This window comes from Perognathus longimembris, chromosome 3 (genome assembly GCF_023159225.1).
Source record: "Perognathus longimembris pacificus isolate PPM17 chromosome 3, ASM2315922v1, whole genome shotgun sequence".
In the NCBI taxonomy this organism is placed as follows: Eukaryota; Metazoa; Chordata; class Mammalia; order Rodentia; family Heteromyidae; genus Perognathus; species Perognathus longimembris.
The window spans coordinates 98,191,185-98,213,329 of NC_063163.1; the positions used below are offsets into that span (position 1 = coordinate 98,191,185).

The 22,145-nt window shown below is 40.1% G+C and overlaps 1 protein-coding gene across 1 annotated transcript in view; it reads left to right on the forward strand.

Annotated features, from left to right (window-relative positions):
• LOC125347769 (zinc finger protein 585A-like) overlaps positions 1-8,132 on the forward strand; it is a 145,653-nt gene extending 137,521 nt beyond the window's left edge. The window contains exons 5-6 of the mRNA XM_048340731.1: positions 5,815-7,747; positions 7,811-8,132. Coding sequence (XP_048196688.1) covers positions 5,815-7,747; positions 7,811-8,132 — 2,255 coding nt within the window. The remainder of the gene's footprint in view (positions 1-5,814; positions 7,748-7,810) is intronic.
• Positions 8,133-22,145: the final 14,013 nt, after the last annotated feature.

Here is a 22,145-nt window from a genome sequence, read left to right on the forward strand (position 1 = left end):
AGAGTATAGGCCATTCTAACTGGAGTGAGGTGGTATCTCAGGGTTGTTTTTATTTGCATTTTTTTTCTGCCAGGGATGTTAAACAGTTCCTCATATGTTTCTTTGCCATTTTTATCTCTTCTCTTGTGACATGTCTCTTTAGCTCCTTTGCCCACTTCTTAATTGGTTTACCGGGCTTGGAGGGGGTTAGTTTTTTGAGTTCTGTGGAGATGATGGATATTAGGCCTTCGTCTGTTGCTGTGCTGGTAAAGATCCTTTCCCATATGGTTGGCTGTCTTTCTACTTTGGTGGCTATGTCTTTAGCTGTGCAGAACCTTTTTATTTTGTAGTAGTCCCATTTGTCGAGACTCTCCCCTATCTGTTGTGCCCCTGGGACTCTATTCAGGAAGTTCCTTTCTGTGCCTATAAGTTCTAGCGTCTTTCCTACTCTGTCCTTCAGTAGTTTCAAGGATTCAGGTGTGGTGTGGAGGTCCTGGACCAATTTTGAGTTTATCTTGGTCCATGGTGACAGGCTTGGGTCTATTTTGAGTTTTCTACATATGGCTGCCCAGTTTTCCCAGCACCAGTAGTTGAAGAGGCTATGTTTTTTCCATAGTATGTCTTTAGCTCCTTTGTTGAATATCAGCGGCCTGTAAGAGTGCGACTTTATTTCTGAGTCTTCTATTGTATTCCATTGGTCTTCAGGTCTGTTTTTATACCAATACCAGGCTGTTTTTGTTATGATGGCTCTATAATAGAGTTTGAAGTCTGATATTGTGATACCTCCTGCACTGCTTTTTTTTGCCTAGAATTGCTTTGGCTATTCTAGGTCTTTTGCAGATCCATATGAATTTATGGGTTGCTTTCTCTATTTCAGTGAAGAATGTAGCTGGGATCTTGTTGGGGATTGCATTGAATTTGTATAACAATTTGAGCAATATTTCCATTTTCACTATATTGATTCTGCCTACCATGAGCATGGGAGGTCTTTCCATCTCCTTGTGTCCTCTTTGATTTCCCTTTTTAGATTTTTATAGTTCTCATTAAATAGGTCCTTCACGTCTTTAGTTAGGTTGATCCCTAGGTAATTTATTCTTTTTTTTAGCTATTGTAAATGGTTCTATTTCCATAATTTCCTTTTCTGCTTGTACATTGCTGGTGTACAGTAAACCTGCTGACTTTTGTGGATTGATTTTGTATCCTGCTACTTTGCCAAAATGGTTTTATTAGGTGTAGGAGTTTGGGGACTGAGATTTTTGGGTCCTTCAGATATAAGATCATGTCATCTGCGAATAGGGATAGTTTGATTTCTTTTTTCCCGATGTGGATCCCTTTAATGCCCTCCTATTGCCTTATTGCTATGGTCAGGGAATCCAGAACTATGTTGAAAAGAAGTGGGGAGAGTGGGCATCCTTGTCTTGTTTCTGAGTTTAGGGGGAATGGTTTTAGTTTCTGGCCATTTAGTACGTTATTACCAGTTGGTCTGTTGTATATGGCTTTTATTGTTTTCAAGAATGTTGCATCTATTCCTGTTCTCTCCAGAGCTTTTAACAAGTATGGATGTTGTATTTTGTCAAAGCCTTTTTGGCATCAACTGAGATAACAATGTGATTCTTGGTTTTTAGCTCTGTTAATGTGGTGAATTACATTAATAGAATTACAGATGTTGAACCATCCTTGTGTTTGTGGGATGAAGCCTACTTGATCATGACGTATAATTTTCTGGATCAGTTTCTGGATTCTGTTAGCTAATATGTTATTGAGGAGCTTTTTGTCTGTGTTCATTAGGGATATTGGTTTGTAGTTCTGTTTTTTTTTTTTTTTTGTTGGGTCTTTGCCTGGTTTGCGGATGAGTATAATAATAGCTTCATAGAATGAGTTTGGGATTTCTCTCTCTGTTTCTATTTTGTGGAAGAGTTTGAGGGGTATTGCTATTAGCTCCTCAGTAAATGTTTTATAGGATTCATTTGTGAATCCATCTGGGCCTGGGCTTTTCTTTGTTGGAAGGCTCTTGATTACCCCCTGTATCTCACTGTAAGTTATTGGTTTATTTAGTTGATTTATTTCTTCTTGATTCATTTTGGGCAGTTTATTCTTCTCTAAGTATTGGTCCATTTCTGTAAAATTATTGTTCTTTAGTGAGTAGAGGTTCTGGAAGTAGTTCCTTATGATTGTTTGAATATCGTGTGTATTTGTTGTAATTTTTCCGGTGGAGTCCCTGATCTTACAGATATGAGTCGCTTCTCTTCTTTTTTTTTGTAAGTCTTGCAAGGGGTCTGTCAATTTTATTTATGTTATCAAAGAACCAGCTTTTATTTGAATTTATTTGTTGAATGGTCGTTGTATTTTCAGTCAGATTTATCTCTTCTTTAATCTTTGTGATCTCTCTCCTCCTAATCATTTTAGACTAATTTCTTGTTTCTCCAGATGTTTTAGTTTCATCGAGAGGTTATTCACCTGCTCTGATTCCATTCTTTTAATGTGAATGCTGAGGGCAATGATCTTGCCCCTCAGCACTGCCTTCACTGTATCCCATAGGTTTCTTTGTGATGTATTTTCATTGTCGTTGTGGCTTATGAATTTGTTAATTTCATCCTTAGTTTGGTCTGTGACCCAAGTGTTAGATAACAGTGTGGGGTTTAGCCTCCAAGTAATTGTATAGCCTCTGTGGTATCCTTTGTTATTGAGGGTTACCTTGATTCCACTGTGATCAGATATTATACATGGGATGACGTCAGTATTCTTGAATTTGCTGAGGTTCTTTGTGTGATCTATTTTGGAGTATGTTCCATGGGCTGCTGAGAAGAATGTGTATTTGGTCTCGGTGGGGAGAAAGACTCTGTACAGATCTGTCAGATCCATTTGGGATATGGTGTTACTTAGGTCTTCGGCTCCCTTGCTAATCCTCTGTGTGTTGGATCTGTCTCTTGGAGAGAGTGGTGAATTAAAGTCTCCCACTATGATTGTGTGGGTCTATCTTGTTCTGTAGTTCTATGAGAATTTATTTGACATATGTAGGGCCTCTTGTTCGGTGAGTATAAATTCATCACTGTGATGTCTTTATTCTGGATTTTTCCTTGTATTAAAATGTAGTGCCCTTCTTTGTCTTTTTGAGTTGATTTTAATGAGAAGTCCAGCTTGTCTGAAATCAGGATGGCTACCCCTGCCATTTTGATAGGTGTGTTTGCTTGGAAGATCTTGCTCCATCCTTTCATTCGGAGCCTGTTTTTGTCCCTTGCTGTGAGATGGGTCTCTTGAAGACCACAGAAAGCAACTTTTTGTTTATAAATCCACTCTATCAGTCTGCTCATCTTTATCAGAGAGTTAATACCATTTATATAAAAATATCTCTCACCTCCATTTGAGAGCTCTAACACAGTTCTGTAATCTCCTATGGATCAATTATCAGGTCCCTGGATCCAGATGCCAGTTGTTGGACCTGGGTAACTGCAACTGTAGTCAGGACACGGGGGATGCACAGGCGAGTGGACCATGCACACTTTATTTTAGGCGGGCCCGGTTTATATAGGGTTAGAAATCAATTCACAACTTCAAGAGTAACATTAATACAGAAAGATGTCATATCAATACAAAAGTTGCAAATGTCGCTACTACAAGGGATTGCGCTATGACATAGGTTATTGCTACTACAAAGGTTATCACTACTACAAAGGGTGTCACTACTACCAAGGATCAAACCAGGGGCTGGGGATATGGCCTAGTGGCAAGACTGCTTGCCTTGTATACATGAGGCCCTGGGTTCAATTCCCCAGCACCACATATACAGAAAACGGCCAGATGTGCCGCTGTGGCTCAAGTGGCAGAGTGCTAACCTTGAGCAAAAAGAAGCCAGGGACAGTGGTCAGGCCCTGAGTGCAAGCCCCAGGACTGGCCAAAAAAAAAAAAAAGAAAAAAAAGGATCAAATCAGTCAAGGCAGAACTCTATCACCCAGCTACTATTTCCTCAAGACTAATTATCTTAGACCATTGACTTCCCTATTTACTGTCAAAAGCTTTGGCGGGAGCAGCTGTGCAAACAAGTCTCCCCAGGGAGGCTCTATACAAGGGGGGGAGAGTCTCATGACACAAAGTGTCTTCCTTTAGCCAACAAAGGAGACTCTTTAATGAAGATTTGTTCCCATAGGCCTATTAGTTTGCTAGTAAGGCATCAGAATATCTGTGCAGAGGCTAGGTCCTCCACTGGTGAGAGAAATTATGTTCCCACAGGAAGGGGATACAAGAGGATTATAAACGAAAGAAGCTATGGTTTCAAATGGCATGTTGAAAGTAATTACAACAGTTATGTAACACTTGTTTCCTTAACATGGAGTTCATTCCACTTAGCATCATCTTATGTGTTCCTAAGGGCGTAGCTATTAGGCTCTTGTGATCCTTTGCTCTGACTTGCCTAAACTATGCCAATTATTCACTCTGAGGGAAGCCATAGAGTCGTCTTTCTTTGAGTCTGGCTCACTTCGCTTAGTATAATTTTTTCCAAGTTCTTCCATTTCCTTATGAATGTGGCTATGTCATTCTTTCTGATAGAGGCATAAAATTCCATTGTGTATATGTACCACATTTTCCTGATCCATTCGTCTACTGAAGGGCATCTGGGTTCATTCCATATTTTAGCTATGACAAATTGTGCTGCTTTGAACGCTGTTGTGCTGGTCACTTGAGTGTGTTCTTGTTTGTGGTTTTTTGGGTAGATGCCCAAAAGTGGGGCTACTGGGTTAAAAGGGATCCCTATGTTTAGACTTCCTGAATAATCTCCATACCGCTTTCCAGAGTGGCTGAACCAGTTTACATTCCCACCAACAATGAAGTAGGGTTCCCTTTTGGCCACATCTCCTCCAACATTTGTTACCGTTCTTTTTTTTTCTTTGATAAAGGACATTCTTACTGGGCTGAGATGGAATCTCAATGTTGTTTGATTTCCATTTATTTTATGGCCAGTGACGCAGAGTACTTTTTCATATGTTCCTTGGCCATTCTCATTTCCTCATCAGAGAAGTCTCATTTTAAGTCTTTAGCTCACTTGTTGAGGGGGCTCTTGGTTCTTTGATGTTTTGTTTTGGAGGAACTTTAGTTTTTTAGTTCTGAATATATTTTAGATATGAGGCCTTTGTCCATTGTAGGGCTGGTGAAGATCTTTTCCCATACTGTGGGCTTTTTGTTTATCTTCAGTGCTATGTCTTTTGCCCAGCAGAAGCTCTGCAGTTGGATGCAGTCCCATTTGCCCAACCTTTCTTTGATTTGTAGCATTTCTGGGCCTTTATTAAGGAGGTTCTGTCCTGTGCAAAGGAGCCCTAGTGTTTCTCCTATTTGTTCTTGTAGTGTTTTCAGGATATCTGTTTTTATTTCGATGTCTTTGATCCTCTGGTTTATTTTTTATTTTTTGATGAATCATTTTAGATGTCCTGAAAACTGATGATTTGATTAAGAGTTGCAAGGAAAGTAAAGAAGAATGGCCAGGTGAAGTAGCAATCCCCAAAAGCAACCCTGTGGATGAAAGAGTGAGATCAGTGAGAACTTTTAATTTGAGCCCTAAACACATGCCTGAGCTGCATAGGAATAGTAGGAAATCCTTAGGAATGAGGACTGAGGCATCCATTGCATGTCAGAATATGGTTCTCCATTTTGAGCCTGAAGAGATGCATGCTGGATCCAGGCCTGGTGTCTCTCATGTGGATGAAAAATCCCTTAGCAACATGGAGACTTTTAATCAAAATTCCGAGAGTCCCAGTGAGCAGCAGTATTTCACAAATGGTGGAGAAGGGATTGTATTAACCTCAAAGACCATATTCTTTAAAAATAATTGTGCTTGTGTGGGAGGAAATCATTATGAATGCAACACATATGGAAAGTTCGACAAACACATGTCAACTCTAAGAACACATACTGGAATACATATTAGTGAGAAACATTATGAATGTAATATATGTGAAAATTCCTTCAGGAGCAAGAAAATTCTTAGAAGACATAACAAAATTGACTCAGGTGAGAGACCTCATATATGTAACAAATGTGGAAAATGTTTCTGGTTGAGGACAATTTTAAATGCACATAATAGAATTCACACAGGTGGGAAACCATACAAATGTAACCAGTGTGGGAAGTCCTTCACCTGGAAAACTCAACTCAGTATTCATCATGGAACTCATACAGGAGAGAAAATTTATAAATGTAACACATGTGGAAAGTCTTTTGTCAAGAAATCATACCTAAGTCTTCATGAGAGAACACATACAGGAGAGAAACCTTATAAATGTAACACATGTGGAAGATCTTTTGCCCGGAAATCATACCTAAGTCTTCATAAGAAAACACATACTGGAGAGAAATCTTATAAATGTAACACATGTGGAAGGTCTTTTGCCCAGAAATCATACCTAAGTCTTCATGAGAGAATACATACAGGAGAGAAACCTTATAAATGTAACACATGTGGAAAGTCTTTTGGCTGGAAAAGAAGTCTTAGTATTCATGAGAGAACACGTACAGGAGAGAAACCTTATAAATGTAACACATGTGGAAAGTCTTTTGGCTGGAAAAGAAGTCTTAGTATTCATGAGAGAACACATACAGGAGAGAAACCTTATAAATGTAACACATGTGGAAAGTCTTATGGCAGGAAATCAAGGCTTAGTGTGCATGAGAGAACACATACAGAAGAGAAACCTTATAAATGTAGGACATGTGGAAAGTCTTTTACCCGTCAATCATGTGTTAGTGTTCATGAGAGAACACATACAGAAGAGAAACCTTATAAATGTGAGACATGTGGAAGGTGTTTTGCCCAGAAATCATACCTAAGTGTTCATGAGAAAACACATACAGTAGTAGAGAAACCTTATAAATGTAACACATGTGGAAAGTCTTTTGCCCAGAAATCATGGCTTAGTGTTCATGAGAGAACACATACAGGAGAGAAACCTTATAAATGCAACACATGTGGAAGGTCTTTTGCCCACAAATCACATGTTAATCTTCATGAGAGAACACATACAGGAGAGAAACCTTATAAATGTAACACATGTGGAAAGTCTTTTACCCGGAAATCATATCAAAGTGTTCATGAGAGAGCACATACAAGAGAGCAATCTTGTAACACATGTGGAAAGTCTTTTGTCCTGAAATCAAGCGTTACTGCTCATGAGAGAACACATACAGGAGAGAAACCTTACAAATGTACCACATGTGGAAAGTGTTTTACCATGAAATTATACCTAAGTCTTCATGAAAGAAGACATACAGGAGAGAAACCTTACAAATGTACCATATGTGGAAAGTGTTTTGCAGATAAATCAAGCATTCGTGTTCATGAGAGAACACATACAGGAGAGAAAGCTTATAATTGTAACACATGTGGAAAGTCTTTTACACAGAAATCACGCCTTAGTGCTCATGAGAGAACACATACGGGAGAGAAACCTTATAAATGTGAGACATGTGGAAGGTGTTTTGCCCAGAAATCATACCTGAGTGTTCATGAGAAAACACATACAGTAGTAGAGAAACCTTATAAATGTAACACATGTGGAAAGTCTTTTGCCCAGAAATCATGGCTTAGTGTTCATGAGAGAACACATACAGGAGAGAAACCTTATAAATGCAACACATGTGGAAGGTCTTTTGCCCACAAATCACATGTTAATCTTCATGAGAGAACACATACAGGAGAGAAACCTTATAAATGTAACACATGTGGAAAGTCTTTTACCCGGAAATCATATCAAAGTGTTCATGAGAGAGCACATACAAGAGAGTAATCTTGTAACACATGTGGAAAGTCTTTTGTCCTGAAATCAAGCGTTACTGCTCATGAGAGAACACATACAGGAGAGAAACCTTACAAATGTACCACATGTGGAAAGTGTTTTACCATGAAATTATACCTAAGTCTTCATGAGAGAAGACATACAGGAGAGAAACCTTACAAATGTACCATATGTGGAAAGTGTTTTGCAGATAAATCAAGCATTCGTGTTCATGAGAGAACACATACAGGAGAGAAAGCTTATAATTGTAACACATGTGGAAAGTCTTTTACACAAAAATCAAGCCTTAGTGCTCATGAGAGAACACATACGGGAGAGAAACCTTATAATTGTAACAGAAGTGGAATGTCTTTCACCCAGAAGACATGTTAATATTTATCAGTGAACACAGAAGAGAAACCATAACGATTGTGGAAAGTTGTTAACCCACAAGTCATATCTAAGTACACAGAAGTGAGTTCAAACAAGAGAAAAACTTTATCAATGTAATCAATGTGGAAAATCACTCACCTGGAAGTCACACCTTGGTTTTTATGAGAACACACACACATGAAAGAAACTGTGGATTTAACATATGTGGGAAGTTTTCACCCAGAAATTCTATCTTCCTGTTCATCAGCAAATATACACAGGAGAGAAACTTTAGGAATGCAGCACATTTGGAAAGGCCTTCAGGGTTAGGTCATCCTTAAGGAAACATAACAGAATTCACACAGGTCAGGAATCATATGAATGTAACCAGTCTGGGAAGTCTTTCACCTGGAATATGCCCCTGTGCAAAAGAAGTTTATCGAGGAGTGTAACTTCTTTAAGAAACGCTACATAATTAGTCACCAACAAGACATAGGAACACATAAAACAATTCTTGAATGCATTGAAAAGGAAGAAAATATTACTACAAAATTACACTAGGGATGAACCTTGAATACAACCAGCTAAAGAAAATACACCAGTTAGAAAGGAACAGCCATGGCATGCTGCCTCTTATTGAGTGTGCAACGATCAACAAACTCATAGAAAATGATGGCTCTGGACCCTGGGATAGAGAGGCACAAGAGCTGCATGTTCAATGATTCTACTGCTTCACATATGGAAATGGAAGATGAGAAATGTTCTAGGTGCATGGAAGAGCTGGGAGCCCAAAATAAAGATGTACTATTAGTTTTCTTCTGAATACAGAACATCTTTTGGTTCTGTATAATTTTTGAGACCCAATTTCTAAAATAATAGCTTTTTTGTGTGCTATCCTTGGGGTTTGAATTCAGGCCCTGAGCACTGTCCCAGGCTTCTTATTGCTCAAGACTAGCACTCTATCATTTGAGCCACAGCACCACTTTTGGCTTTTTTTTTTTAATTTATGTAGTACTGGGGAATCAAACTCAGTGCTTTATGCATGCTAGGCAAGCCCAAAGTACCACTAGGCCACATTCCCAGCCCCTAAAACCACAGCTTTTACTGATTTGGACCACCTAAATTATCAACACAGTAGCCAATGAAGCTGGTCCTTGACACACACCTCTCATTCTAGCTACTCTGGAGCCTGTGGGCTGAGGATTTAGATTCAGAATCAGTCCATGCAGAAAATTCCACAAGACTATTTGCAATTAAGCAGCAAAAAGTCAGAAGTGGAGCTGTAGCCCAAGTGTTAAAGCACCAGACTTGAGTAGAGAAAACAAAGATCAACAGTAAGATAAACTTAGAAATCAGACTACTCAGTAAGTTTTTAATTTGTCATTGAAATCAGTTAATTTAGAATATGTATCTTTCAAAAGTGTTACATTTGATTTTAGATAATCTCTTGTTTAATGTGTACTTAATGGTAATCTTAATAGCAAAAAAAAAAAAGATAAAATAATGGCATTCACAGGGAAATGGTCAGATCTGGAATGAATAATGTTGAGCGAGACAAGCCTAGAGCATAGAGGACAGATCATGTCTGTAAAATAAACTTCTTTTCAAATGGTATTTCTACATGTTTTGGTCAGCGACTTTACATCATGTCTCTAAAACCAAACAATTACTAAATAAATATAAAAAGGTCTAGGATAGACCTGCCAGGAGCACAATAGCTCAAGAGCTACATACATATGAGTATATAAGATGAGGCTAAGCAAAATGAACTCCAAGAGATGGAAACAGGAGGATTTTACTGTTGTCATTATGTTTAATGTACTAGGTGAATTTCTTTTGATGTACCCCAGTTGGTCACTGTATATGATTCTGGTACACTGGATATTGTATATATGCTTATCTGAACTAGGGAAGAGAAAGAAAAATGAAGGAGGGTGTAACAAATATGACAAGAAATACACTCACTACCTTATTATGTAACTGTACCCTCTCTGTACATCCCCTTATCAACAAAAACTTTTAACAAAGTAGATCATGATGCTCTGAATTCAAGCCCCAGTGCTGGAAATAAATTAATGAACAAATAACTAAAACCAAAGCCAGAAGCCAGTGCGTAGGGGATCTGTGGCTTTGAGCACCCATACCCCCTGCCGTGTCCCCTCTGTACTGCCATCATGAAAATGGCAGTGTAGTTGATGTGCAGCATTCTGGTGCTGTTTTACAAAACCAAAGGAGAGTGGGGACTCACAGCACCATCTTTCCTAAGACAGTTCCCCAAAAAGGATGGAGGAGGCAATGGAGAGTTTAGTGCACTGATGGACAATCCTATAACCAGGCAAAAATTCAATAACTCACCAACTAAGTATTAATATATTTCAGTGCAGAAGAGCAGAAAAGAATTTACCCCCAAGTGACAGCTGAAAATTTCCCTTTCACATAGATGAAGGAACTGATCCAAGTTAGGGCCTAGTTAAGCCACGGACTTTGCTTACAGTGGTATGAATGTAATAAGCTGCAATCCACAGGGCTACCAAAACCCCTGTACTCTGAGCCCAGCTCTAGGTTTGTTACTCTGTTTTGTTTGGGGAAGGAAGGGGAATGTTTTTCCTCACAACTTAAAAAACAAAATATCAACCCTCACCTAATGGGTTTTCCCCACTCATTTAAAAAATTACATTTCTAATTCAAACAGGGGCAACCCTCTAGTGAGTCTATGAAGTAACTTCACAAGTAGACCTGCAACTCCCTTTTGTAAGAAAGCTCTGATAGTTTACATGGACTGAATGTAGGTATAAGAAGCATCAGGGGCTGGGAATACGACCTAGTGGCAGGAGTGCTTGCCTCATATACATGAAGACCTGGGTTCAATTACCCAGCACCGCATATACAGAAAATGGCCAGAGATAGAGCTGTGGCTCAAGTGGCAGTTTGCTAGCCTTGAGCAAAAAGAAACCAGGGACATTGCTCAGGACCAGAGTACAAGGCCCAGGACTGGACAAAAGAAAAAAAAAAGTTGTGGTACAAGAAGCGTCAAAGGATTCCCCCATGCTCTGGGGTTGTTCTCCAGATAGATGCCTTCAGTCCTAAGTCTGACATGTGTCCCCTGACTAGATCTGCTCCCTGCATTTCTTGCTGCTTCATCCACCTTTTGGAACAGAGAGTGAAGTGCTTGGATGAACATCAGACTAGACCTTAAGAGCCTGTTTGATGTACATGAGACCAAAGAGAAGTTGTCCTGGGTGTCATAGTTCATATCTTTAAGCCTAGCTACTCAGGGGGGTGAGACCTGAGGATCAAGGCTGGAAGATATCCTGGGCAAGAAAGTCTCAGAGACTACAGTAAACTGGAAGTGGAGCTGTGCCTCAAGTGGTAGAACATTTAGCCTAGAGCACAAAAGCTCTGAGCTCGAGCCCCCAAGATTATTGAAGCTTCACTCATTAGGGGATGTTGAGAAAGCTACAATTATACTGACATTTGAATTTTTGTTTTATGTGAATCAATTCATCTAGTTGAAAGAGATAATACTCATGGTCTACAATGTAACCAGGGAACTTTAAAAATCAGAATTGTTTGAATTTAAAGGTAGTTCTTCCTGCTCTGCTCAAACTGGCCAGCATACAGTGAGCCCACCGGTGCTAATTTATTGCACAGTTCTCTGCAACCAATCAATCCTTTGCTATCCTGATACCTTTTTGTTCAGCATCATCATTATACATAAGTGTTGTCACTTCATTTAAAATATTTCCCAATTTTCTCTGGCATTTAAGAGCTTGGCCTGACAAATAGGAGCATGAGTTAAAGCCAGTCCATAGTACTTGTTAGGGGCTATGATAGTAAAGCAGCCCTGCAACCTGTGCCCTTTCAGGAAGGAGCAGCCTTACGCCCACCTGCATTGTGTGTAGACCTGCCAAATTCGTGGGCCCATGCTATCTAAAATGATAGGTTGGTTCAGAAAGTTACTATGAGGCAGACTGTAACTCCATTGGCCATCTGCCTATGACCTGACATGACTATGCTATTTCTCTGCAAGTGTTGTAACCTCCTTGGCCACCTGCATGTTGCCTGCCTTGACCATGTGATATTTGCCTATATAACCCGGCCCTGAGCCCAGCCCAGTGTGCTTCTCCCCAGCTCCCAATTCAGGGCTGTGGCCTTGGATGGCCATTCTGCTGTTTACTTCTCCAATAAACCCCTCTTGGTACTTGATGCTGTCTCTGAGTGGTGAACAATTGGAGGGATGGAGGATTCCCCCCACTTGGACCCCATTACTATACCAAACACAAATTTGTGAAGGCTTAGCAGAGGGTGCTAGAGGAGTTGTATTTCAGTGTCAAGAACAATAAGATCACTGTTGGGGCTGGGAATATGGCCTAGTTGCAGAGAACTTGCCTCTTACACATGAAGACTTGGGTTCGAGTCCTCAGCTCCACATATATAGAAAAAGCCAGATGTGGCTCTCTGGCTCAAGTGGTAGAGTGCTTGCCTTGAGCAGAAAGAAGCCAGGGACACTGCTGAGGCCTGAGTTCAAGACCCAGGCCTGGCAAAAAATAGAGAAAGGTTTAGATAGAATGTCTTCAAAGTAGGTTTCTAGAATCAGGGTATTTTCTTTGGAATGGTTTTATATTACCATTTATACAAATTATAATACCCTCTATTATCTAATTCAAACCCATAAACGTGTTGGGATTATGGCGTAGTGGCAAGACCCCTTGCTTAGTATAGATGAAGCCCTGGGTTCAGTTCCTCAGCACCACATATATAGAAAAGGCCAGAAGAGGCGCTGTGGCTCCAGTGGCAGAGTCCTAGGCTTTAGCATAAAGGAGCCAGGGATAGTGCTCAGGCCCTGAGTCCCAAGTGCCAGGACTGGCAAAAGAAAAAAGAAAAATACCATAAACAGCTTCCATTGTACTTTATTATAATTGTGTGTGTTCTTTATTGCAGTAAGAACCTGAGCATAAATGCTCTAAAATTGTGTTTTGTGTTTGCACAATTAAAACTGCGGACACTGTTCTCTTCAGTGGTTTGTTTCTGTAAATGATGGTGAATATTGTACATGGGTTTTTCTGGCATAGAAAGATTTTTTACAAGGAAATAATATTCAAATCTTGTTTTGACTTAAAAACTAGAAAGATAAGAAAAGGCGCAGCAACCTGAGCAGATAAGCCTAGAAAACAAAGGAAAAAGTAAGAGGTTTATCTGTGTGTCATAAGCAGAAACTCTCAGTGCTAAATCCTTCAAAAAGAGGGGCAGCCTTGCTTAGTTCTCTGTATCACTACTTACATGCCTTTGACAAATATAGTGGTGGCCATGTGACTTCCTCTAGCCCGAGTTCTTCATCTTGTTTTGTTCCTTGAAAGTCAGTGTTATTGAAGCTGCTGGATAGTAGGTCAGGTTTTTAATAATCTCTAGTGATGTTAACATGATTTCTTCAGTTTACCTCCCTGGGTACAGGATGTGACTTCAAACGTCCTACGTGCAAGGCGCCAATTGCTCAGGCCTGTAATCCTTGCAGTTCAGGAAGCTGAGATCTGAGGATCTTGTTTCAAAGCCAGCCTGGGTAAGGAATTCCATTAGATACATCTGCAATTAACCACCAGAAATTGGAAAATTGCACTGTGTCTCAGTGTGGTATAGCTTTAGCCTTGAGCTGAAAGGCTCAGGGACAGTGCCCAGCACCAGAGTTCTATCCTCATTATGAAGCAAAAAAATGTCTTTCTTTCCATTAAATTTTTACTGTGGTGAAATACATGTAATATTGACTATTAGCTATCTTCAATAACACAGTTCCATGGCAATTATTACATTCACATAGGCAACATTCCTGCTGTCTCCATAACTAATCTCAAGGAATCTTCGTGCTTGTAAAACAATGCTCCTTCTTATCATCCCAGGTCTAACTACCTACTATATATATATATATATATATATATATATATATATATATATATATATATATATATATATATCAAATATTCTGTTCATTATTGATGGTCCTAAGTCTTGATGGAGAGATTAAAGGGAATGACTCATCTAGTTATAATCCCTCACCCTACTTCATTGTTGGTGGGAATGTAAACTGGTTCAGCCACTCTGGCAAGCTTTATGGAGATTCCTCAGAAGGCTAAATATAGAACTCCCCTATGACCCAGCATCCCCACTTTTGGGTATCCAAAAGACCACAAACAAAAGCACAGTAATGCCACCAGCACAACAATGTTCATCACAGCACAATTTGTCATAGCTAGAATCTGGAACCAACCCAGATGCCCCTCAGTAGATGAATGGATTAGGAAAATGTGGTACATATATACAATGGAATTTTATGCCTCTATCAGAAAGAATGACATTGCCCCATTTGTTAGGAAATGGAAGGACTTGGAAAAAATTATACTAAGTGAAGTGAGCCAGATCCAAAGAAACATGGACTCTATGGTCTCCCTTATTGGTAATAATTAGTACAGGTTTAGGCAAGTCATAGCAGAGCATCACAAGAGCCCAGTAGCTATACCCTTATGAACCCATAAGATGATGCTAAGTGAAATGAACTCCATGTTATGGAAACGATTGTTATATCACAGTTGTAACTACTTTCAACGTCCCATCTGTATCTGTAGCTTCTATTATTGATGCTGTTCTTGTATCACCTTCCTGTGGTTGTACCTACACTATCTCTGTAATCTTATCTGAGTATATTGGAAACCGTGTATACTGGTATTAGAAGTAGGAAATTGAAAGGGAATACCAAAATTGAGAGACACAGGGTAAAAAAAAGACAAACAACTACAAAAGCAATACTTACAAAACTGTTTGGTGTAAGTGAACTGAACACGTCGGGGTAAAGGACAAGGGGGAGGAGGGAGGGGGTATGAGGGACAAGGTAACAAACAGTACAAGAAATGTATCCAATGCCTAATGTATGAAACTAACCTCTCTGTACAGCAGTTTAATAATAAAAATTTGAAAAAAAATGCCTCTGCACATAACAATAAAGAAAGCTAACTAAAAATAATTATAGTGGTCACCATATTATTCACAGATCATTATCAGTCTGACTCTCGCCACCCTGTTACTTGCACTAGTGTTTCCACAAGGGCCTATGTACACCACTGTTGTAATACTCACTGTATTCTTATCTGGTTTCTTCTCTAGTAACTGCCTTAAAAGGCAGAAGCATTGTAGCCCAAGAATCTAGAAAATGGTAATAATGAAGCTATCTTCACTCAAAAAATGCATGAAATTCACAGCAGTTTGAGGAGTGCATTCAGTCTACAAGCGTGTAATGAGCACATTTATAAGTACTAAATGGCTCATTGATGCAGTCATAATATTCAAGGGATATCTTTGCAAATACAACCTGGCATCTTGGGATTGGTGAGGTTTCTTGCCTTCCTCTCTCCAGTGTTCTACTCACACCTTCAAGCTCACAACTGCTCTTTTCTGCTCCATAATTAAGCCAAAGGTTGACTTCAAAATTTTACTAGCTAATTGAACATTCCAGTGTCACATGTTTATCTGTCCAGGATTCCTTTGAAATGTAATACTCAGATCTCAGTCTCCTGAGTCACTAGGACCAGAGACATGAGACAGTGCCTGGGTAAGCTTAGGCTGCTTTTAAAACAACTTGCAGAATAAAAAAACCTGAGATGGATCTTGTCCAGCCATCCACAACTATTATGCACATATAATTCACTTCAGTTTTCCTGGTATTTTTTGTTTTTGTGGGGGTTTTTTGTTGCCAGTCTTGAAATCAGGGCCTGGGTGCTGTTTCTGAGCTTCATTTTGCTGAAGGCTAACATTCTACCACTTGAGCCACAGTGCCACTACCAGCCTTTTCTGTTTATGTGCTACTGAGGAATTGAACCCAGGGCTTCATGCATGCCAGGCAGGCACTCGACCACTAAGCCACATTCACAGCCCATTTTCCTGGTTTTCTTTTCCACATATTTGAAACTAGTATTCCACTTTTTTTTTTTTAATCACTGCAGTCATTAACATTATTATCCTCATCTTCATCATTCTGTGAAAGTACTATACATTGTGGTTTGAGTGCTGGCCTGGTGCACTTTCTAAGTAAGCTTTGTGCTGTACTTTTTGGTTTTTATTAGTTAATAGGGGTAAAAGTCCCAAAGGTTCTGCTGACACTGGCTTTGAACTGTCATATGAGGTCTTACCCTAATGACTAGCAACGATTACAAGTATAAACAACTAGTGTTGCATTAGGATACTCCACTCTTAGAATGTTCAATGAAAGTCTCTCCACAGTATAAATACTTGTCACTTTGAATACATCTCAACAGAAAGGAATTCTAGATGTAAAGGTGCTTGATTTTGATAGTAAGTCAGAATTCCTTAAGTGAGGCTCAGAGTGGAGTGTGCAATCCAGATGCATCAGTATTCTTTTGGAATTTGTCAGAAATCCACATTTAAATAAAGTGATGATGGCCCTCCCTACTCAGTACTTATAAATTAAAACCAATGATATCTGCAGATTAGAATTTTTTTTTTTTTTTGCCAGTCCTGGGCTTGGACTCAAGGCCGGAGCACTGTCCCTGGATTCTTTTTGCTCAAGGCTAGCACTCTGCCACTTGAGCCACAGTGCCACTTCTGGCCACTTCTGGTGCTGGGGAATAAAACCCAGGGCTTCATGTATATGAGGCAAGTGCTCTCAACACTAGGCCATATTCCCAGCCCACTGCAGATCAGAATATTGGATTAATCACAACCTTAGGTTTTATCCCATACTTAAGTTTAGGAATTCTTGGCTTAGTACTATCCAATTGTCCACAGAACATATATAAGTACTCTAACAGATGGGTAAATCTCAGAATGAAGTAAATCCTACTACATGATTACTTTCTTGATATATATATATATATACATATATATATATATATACCTATACATATATATACACACAAACATATCTAACATATATAATAGGATATTATAAAACAACAATATATAAATATAATACAATTATGAATATATAGTTATGTATATCTGTATTTAATATTACATATATGTTGGCCTGAGATGGAAAAGATTGATTCTTTACTATCTGTAAGTAGACAAGAACCTTATAGTGAAGTCAGACTATATTTCCAAAGTTGGTATTAGTGGTGACAGTGTAGGATTACTTTTTTTTTTTTTTTACCCGTCCTGGGGCTTGAAATCAGGGCCTGAGCACTGTCACTGGCTTCTTTTTGCTAAAGGCTATTCTGGCCTTTTCTATATGTGGTGTTCTGGGATCGAACCCAGGGCTTCATGTATACAAGGCAAGCAATCTTTCCACTAGGCCATATTCCCATACCTAGTATTAAGTGTTTCTTAAAAGTAAAACATTTCTTCCAATGTTTTCACTAAGCCCCTCCAAGCCCAATAAACCTATTAGGAAATGGGCAAAGGAGCTAAAGAGACACTTCACAAGAGAAGATATAAAAATGGCAAAGAAACACATGAGGAAATGCTCAACATCCCTGGTAGTAAAGGAAATGCAAATATAAACAACCCTGAGATACCACCTCACCCCAGTTAGAATGGCCTATACTCTGAACTCAGGCAACAACAAATGCTGGAGGGGGTGCAGGGAAAGAGGAACCCTTTTCCATTGTTGGTGGGAGTGCAAATTAGTACAACCACTTTGGAGAACAGTATGGAGGTTTCTCAAAAAGCTCAGTATAGACCTACCCTATGGCCCAGCCTTACCACTCCTAGGCATCTATCCTAAACAGCAAACCCCAAGATATCAAAAGGACATTTGTACTTCCATGTTTATCGCGGCACAATTCACAATAGCCAAAATATGGAAACAACCCAGATGCCTTTCCACAGACGAATGGATCCAAAAAATATGGTACTTATACACAATGGAACACTACATAGCGATTAGGAATGGTGAAACATTGTTATTCGCAGGAAAATGGTCAGAACTCGAACAAATAATGTTGAGCCAGACAAGCCTAGAACACAGAAAACAAAGGGGCATGATCTCCCTTATATATGACTGTCAACAAAGGGAGACAGAGAGACTAGAGACCAAGTCTGTGAAACCAAAAACTGCTTATCAAATAGTATTCCACACAGGATTGGGGCAGGGACCCAACAGTATGTAACTAAAACCAAACAATTACTCAACATATATAGGTCAAAAATTGACCTCTCAGGGGAATACAATAGCTCAAAAGCTATGTATATACGTTCATATAAGACTACTGTCGACATATGGTCTAATACCGACATTATATTTAAAGCCCTAGGCGAACTTTCTTGGGCGTGGCCACGTGGCTTCTGTGTATGTTCTTGATACATTGTATATTGTATATATGTCTACGTGACCTAGAGAAGGGATAGAAAATCAGGGCGTAATATATCACAAGAAATGTACACACTGCCCTACTATGTAACTGTACCCTTTTTGCACAACACCTTGTCAAAAAATTTGTGTTCAATTAATAAATAAATTAAATTTAAAAAAAAAGAAGTGCTTTTTCATGAGCAGCATATGATTTTTCCTGGCGCATAATGATATGATATCTCAAGGAGCTTGGGAGGACTGCCTTTAGTTACTTGCCACAATTAGTGGAATATTGGCTCATTGTTCACATGGCCCTGTTTTCAGATCCTGTTAATATTGTCTGGATGTGAGAGGTGATGAAGTAAACATCTAGAAATTAGTTAGCATTGGAAAAAGGCACTGGGATGATTCTAGTGGTGAGTTTAGGCTACGATCCAGAAAGGCTATATATTACAACTAGTTCATGACCTAAATCTTCAAGTCTACCTACTTGATGTCCATCTACTTGGCTTCGTCCTGATATGGGAATCCAACTTGCTTTGTTGTCATAGTAACAATCCAATCTAGAAAGCCTTACTAACTACAGTGTCACAGTATTCATAAAATGACATATGTTTGTTGCCTTTTGATAACCTGTTCTAAGGTCTTAAGTTCAAGCACCATGCTGGGTGTTGTAGATGCCCAGTTTCCACGGCACTTCACATATGCATCCGTCCGTGAGCACGTGCACGTGCGCGCGCGCACACACACACACACACACACACACACACCTCCTTGTTTTCTACCTTCCCCCACACTCTAGGAGCCAGGGATGCACACTGCAAAGGTAAGATATGCACCTTGGAGGGTGGGCCCAGGGCAGGTGCTTTGGAGGTGTGAGAAATAGGTTTTGGCATCATTTGGTAAGGATTCACACTACCTGTGGCCCTGAACATTGCTATGTTGGTGAGGAGCACAGTGGGGCAGCTGAGAGGGTTTTGGCCCAGTGGACTACACAAATATAAGAAGCAATCACCATGGCTAAGGGACAGAGGCACTGGAAAGGTCAAGCTGGGATACTGAATTACCTCAGGCTTCTGGTCAGGGCCTCTGGGGTAGCCTTAGTGGGCAATAGAAATCATGGGTTGAGAATCATTTTAGTGACTTTCCCAAGGTTGATGACATGTGAGCCTCCTGCCTACAAATGCCTCTGACTTCCCATTGGTGACAAGCGCTCCCCACCAGGATGAGAGGCACAAAGTCATATGATCCTCCATTCATTCTGTTCTCTCCAGGAAAATCTTCATTGTCTTGCTAGATCTTTGGGGCTATTAATAATGTGTATGCTATATTTTCCTGAGATACTTTACTTTGTTTTACAAGAACATTGGGCTGGATTAGAATCAACTATTACTGGAAGTGGGAATCCCAAAAGGGCTTTAAGATGTGTGGGTTTTTACAAATGAAGCTTCAGAAAGTGATTCCAAGTAGAGCATTAAGTTTCCTTTCACTCGTTTTAAAAGTGCACAAGCGGAGTGCTGGTGGATCATGTCGGTAATCCTAGATACTCAGGAGGCTGAGATCTGAGAATCACAGTTAAAATGCAGCCCAGGCAGGACTGTGAGACTCTTATTTCCAATCAACTGCCTATAAGTGGTAGAGAGCACAAAAGCCAGGGAGAGCACCCAGACACTGAGTTCAAATCTCAAAACCAACAGACACACACACATACACACACACACACACACACACACACACACACACACACACACACACAGTGCATTAGTACATTATATTAAATTTGGACTATATAACTTAAGGGTAGGGATGCAATAAGGTTTGAGGAATGATGGGGGGTGAAAGAAGTGGTGACATCAATTAACATGCATCACACTCCTAAGGTGCCTTCTGGAACTAAATCCCCTTTGTAAAACTACTTAATTTTTAAAATTTTAAATTAAAACATCAGGAAAAAACACTTTTTAAAAGTCTAAGATAGTATTGCATGAGTTAAAGCACTGTAATAAGTCATACAAAAATGCAAAGGATGCCAAAACATTGTGCCACTAAGTGTAGGCCCAATGCTGACGTGTGTAAATAATGAAGGAGTGAAGGAAGAAGACAGCATGCAGAAAAAGGGGCTGAGCCTGGAAATAAAACCTCAAGATTCCAAGTTGAAGCAGAAACATGTTTTGTGAGTGCTATAAATCAGAAGTTTCCAAATGGCAGGCTGCACCCACAATTGTGATTGGTTTGGCCCATACAGTGTTTTAAAAATAGGAGACTTCCCACTCAGGAAAAAGAAAAGAAACCCTGGATTTCCATTTTCTGAAAACTCAGAAGATGTGGCAACTATCTTCACAGACGACTGGGTAGTCATTGGGCCATGCTGAGTGCAGCCTGAATTCTTGGCGAGGCCCCTGCCTCTTCCAATCACCCCATTTCCAACCAGTCCTCTTTGGTGCCCAGCACACTTCATTTTCACAACATGATGAGAAGAGCTACCTGAGTCCAGCTCCAAGTCCTTCTTCTTGGAATCAGAGAGCCAGTTTTAGACTTTTATAACCACACACCCGCAATACACTGTTAGCCCCATGTTTTGGGATAGAAAACTTGAACCGCAAGCCACACCACCACTTCAGCCTACAAGTCCTGCATGTAGTCATCGGATTCATGCTCGGTGTGTTTATCCTGTCCCTGAATGTGCTGTGTAGGACAGCCCAGGAGAAGCCCACCCAGTATTTTTCCTGCCAGAGGTTATGGTCCGACCAACCCTTAGGAAACGCCTAATTATTTGATCTTACCCCCCTTCTCTTCCTTTCTCCCTTGCTCTACCCCCCCTTTTACTTCTCCATCATTTATCATTGTCATTATTCTTCTCTCCTTTTCTTTCTCTTTCTCTTCTTCTCTCTGTAATAGGGAGGTCAGATCTGGCCAGTGCCATCATTAACTGTGGTGGAGCATCAGATTGACTCCAGGTCAGATTAAAGCAGAAGCCAACTCCATCTTCACTAAGATTTCCCCCACCCCTATCTAGGGAGGTTCCCCTTCCCTGTGGTAAGATTGTGTAAACTGCTTTACCACCTGTAGCATGGAAATTTCAAGGAATATTCAAGGTTAAACCTTTGCCCTCCTATGAGTAGGCATATCCACCTGCATCATGTGAGCCTCGCCAAATCCATGTGCCAATTCTAACTAGAATGATAGGTTGGTTCAAACAGATACTATGAGAGAGACTGTAAGTCTATTGCCTACCTCTGAGTGACGTGGCATGCTCTGTAAGTGTTGCAACCTCATTGGCCACCTGCATGTGACGGGCTTGACCATGTGGTGTTTGCCTTTATAACCCAACCCTGACTGTGGCCCAGGGCATGCAGTTCCAGCTCCCGCATCTGGGCCATGACCCTGGCCAGTCAGTATACTTTTTACTTCCCCAATAAATCCATCTTTTTACTTGAGACTGTCTCTGAGTGGTGGACTCTTGGAGGGATGGGGGATTCCACCTACCCTTGGACCCAGTTACATTGTGGTCCCCTCCCTTGGGAGGGTCCACATTACACTCTCCTCCTTCTTTGGGGGTTTGGGTCAGTTTGTGGACTTGAACTCAGAGCCTGAGCCCTGTCCCTTAGCCTTTTCTGCTCGAGGCTGACACTCTCCCCCCTCAACCATAGCTCTTCTTGTGGCATTTTGCTGGTTCATTGGAGTTATAATTCTCACAAACTTTCCTGCCTGAGCTGACTTAGTTTATTTGTTTTGTTTTT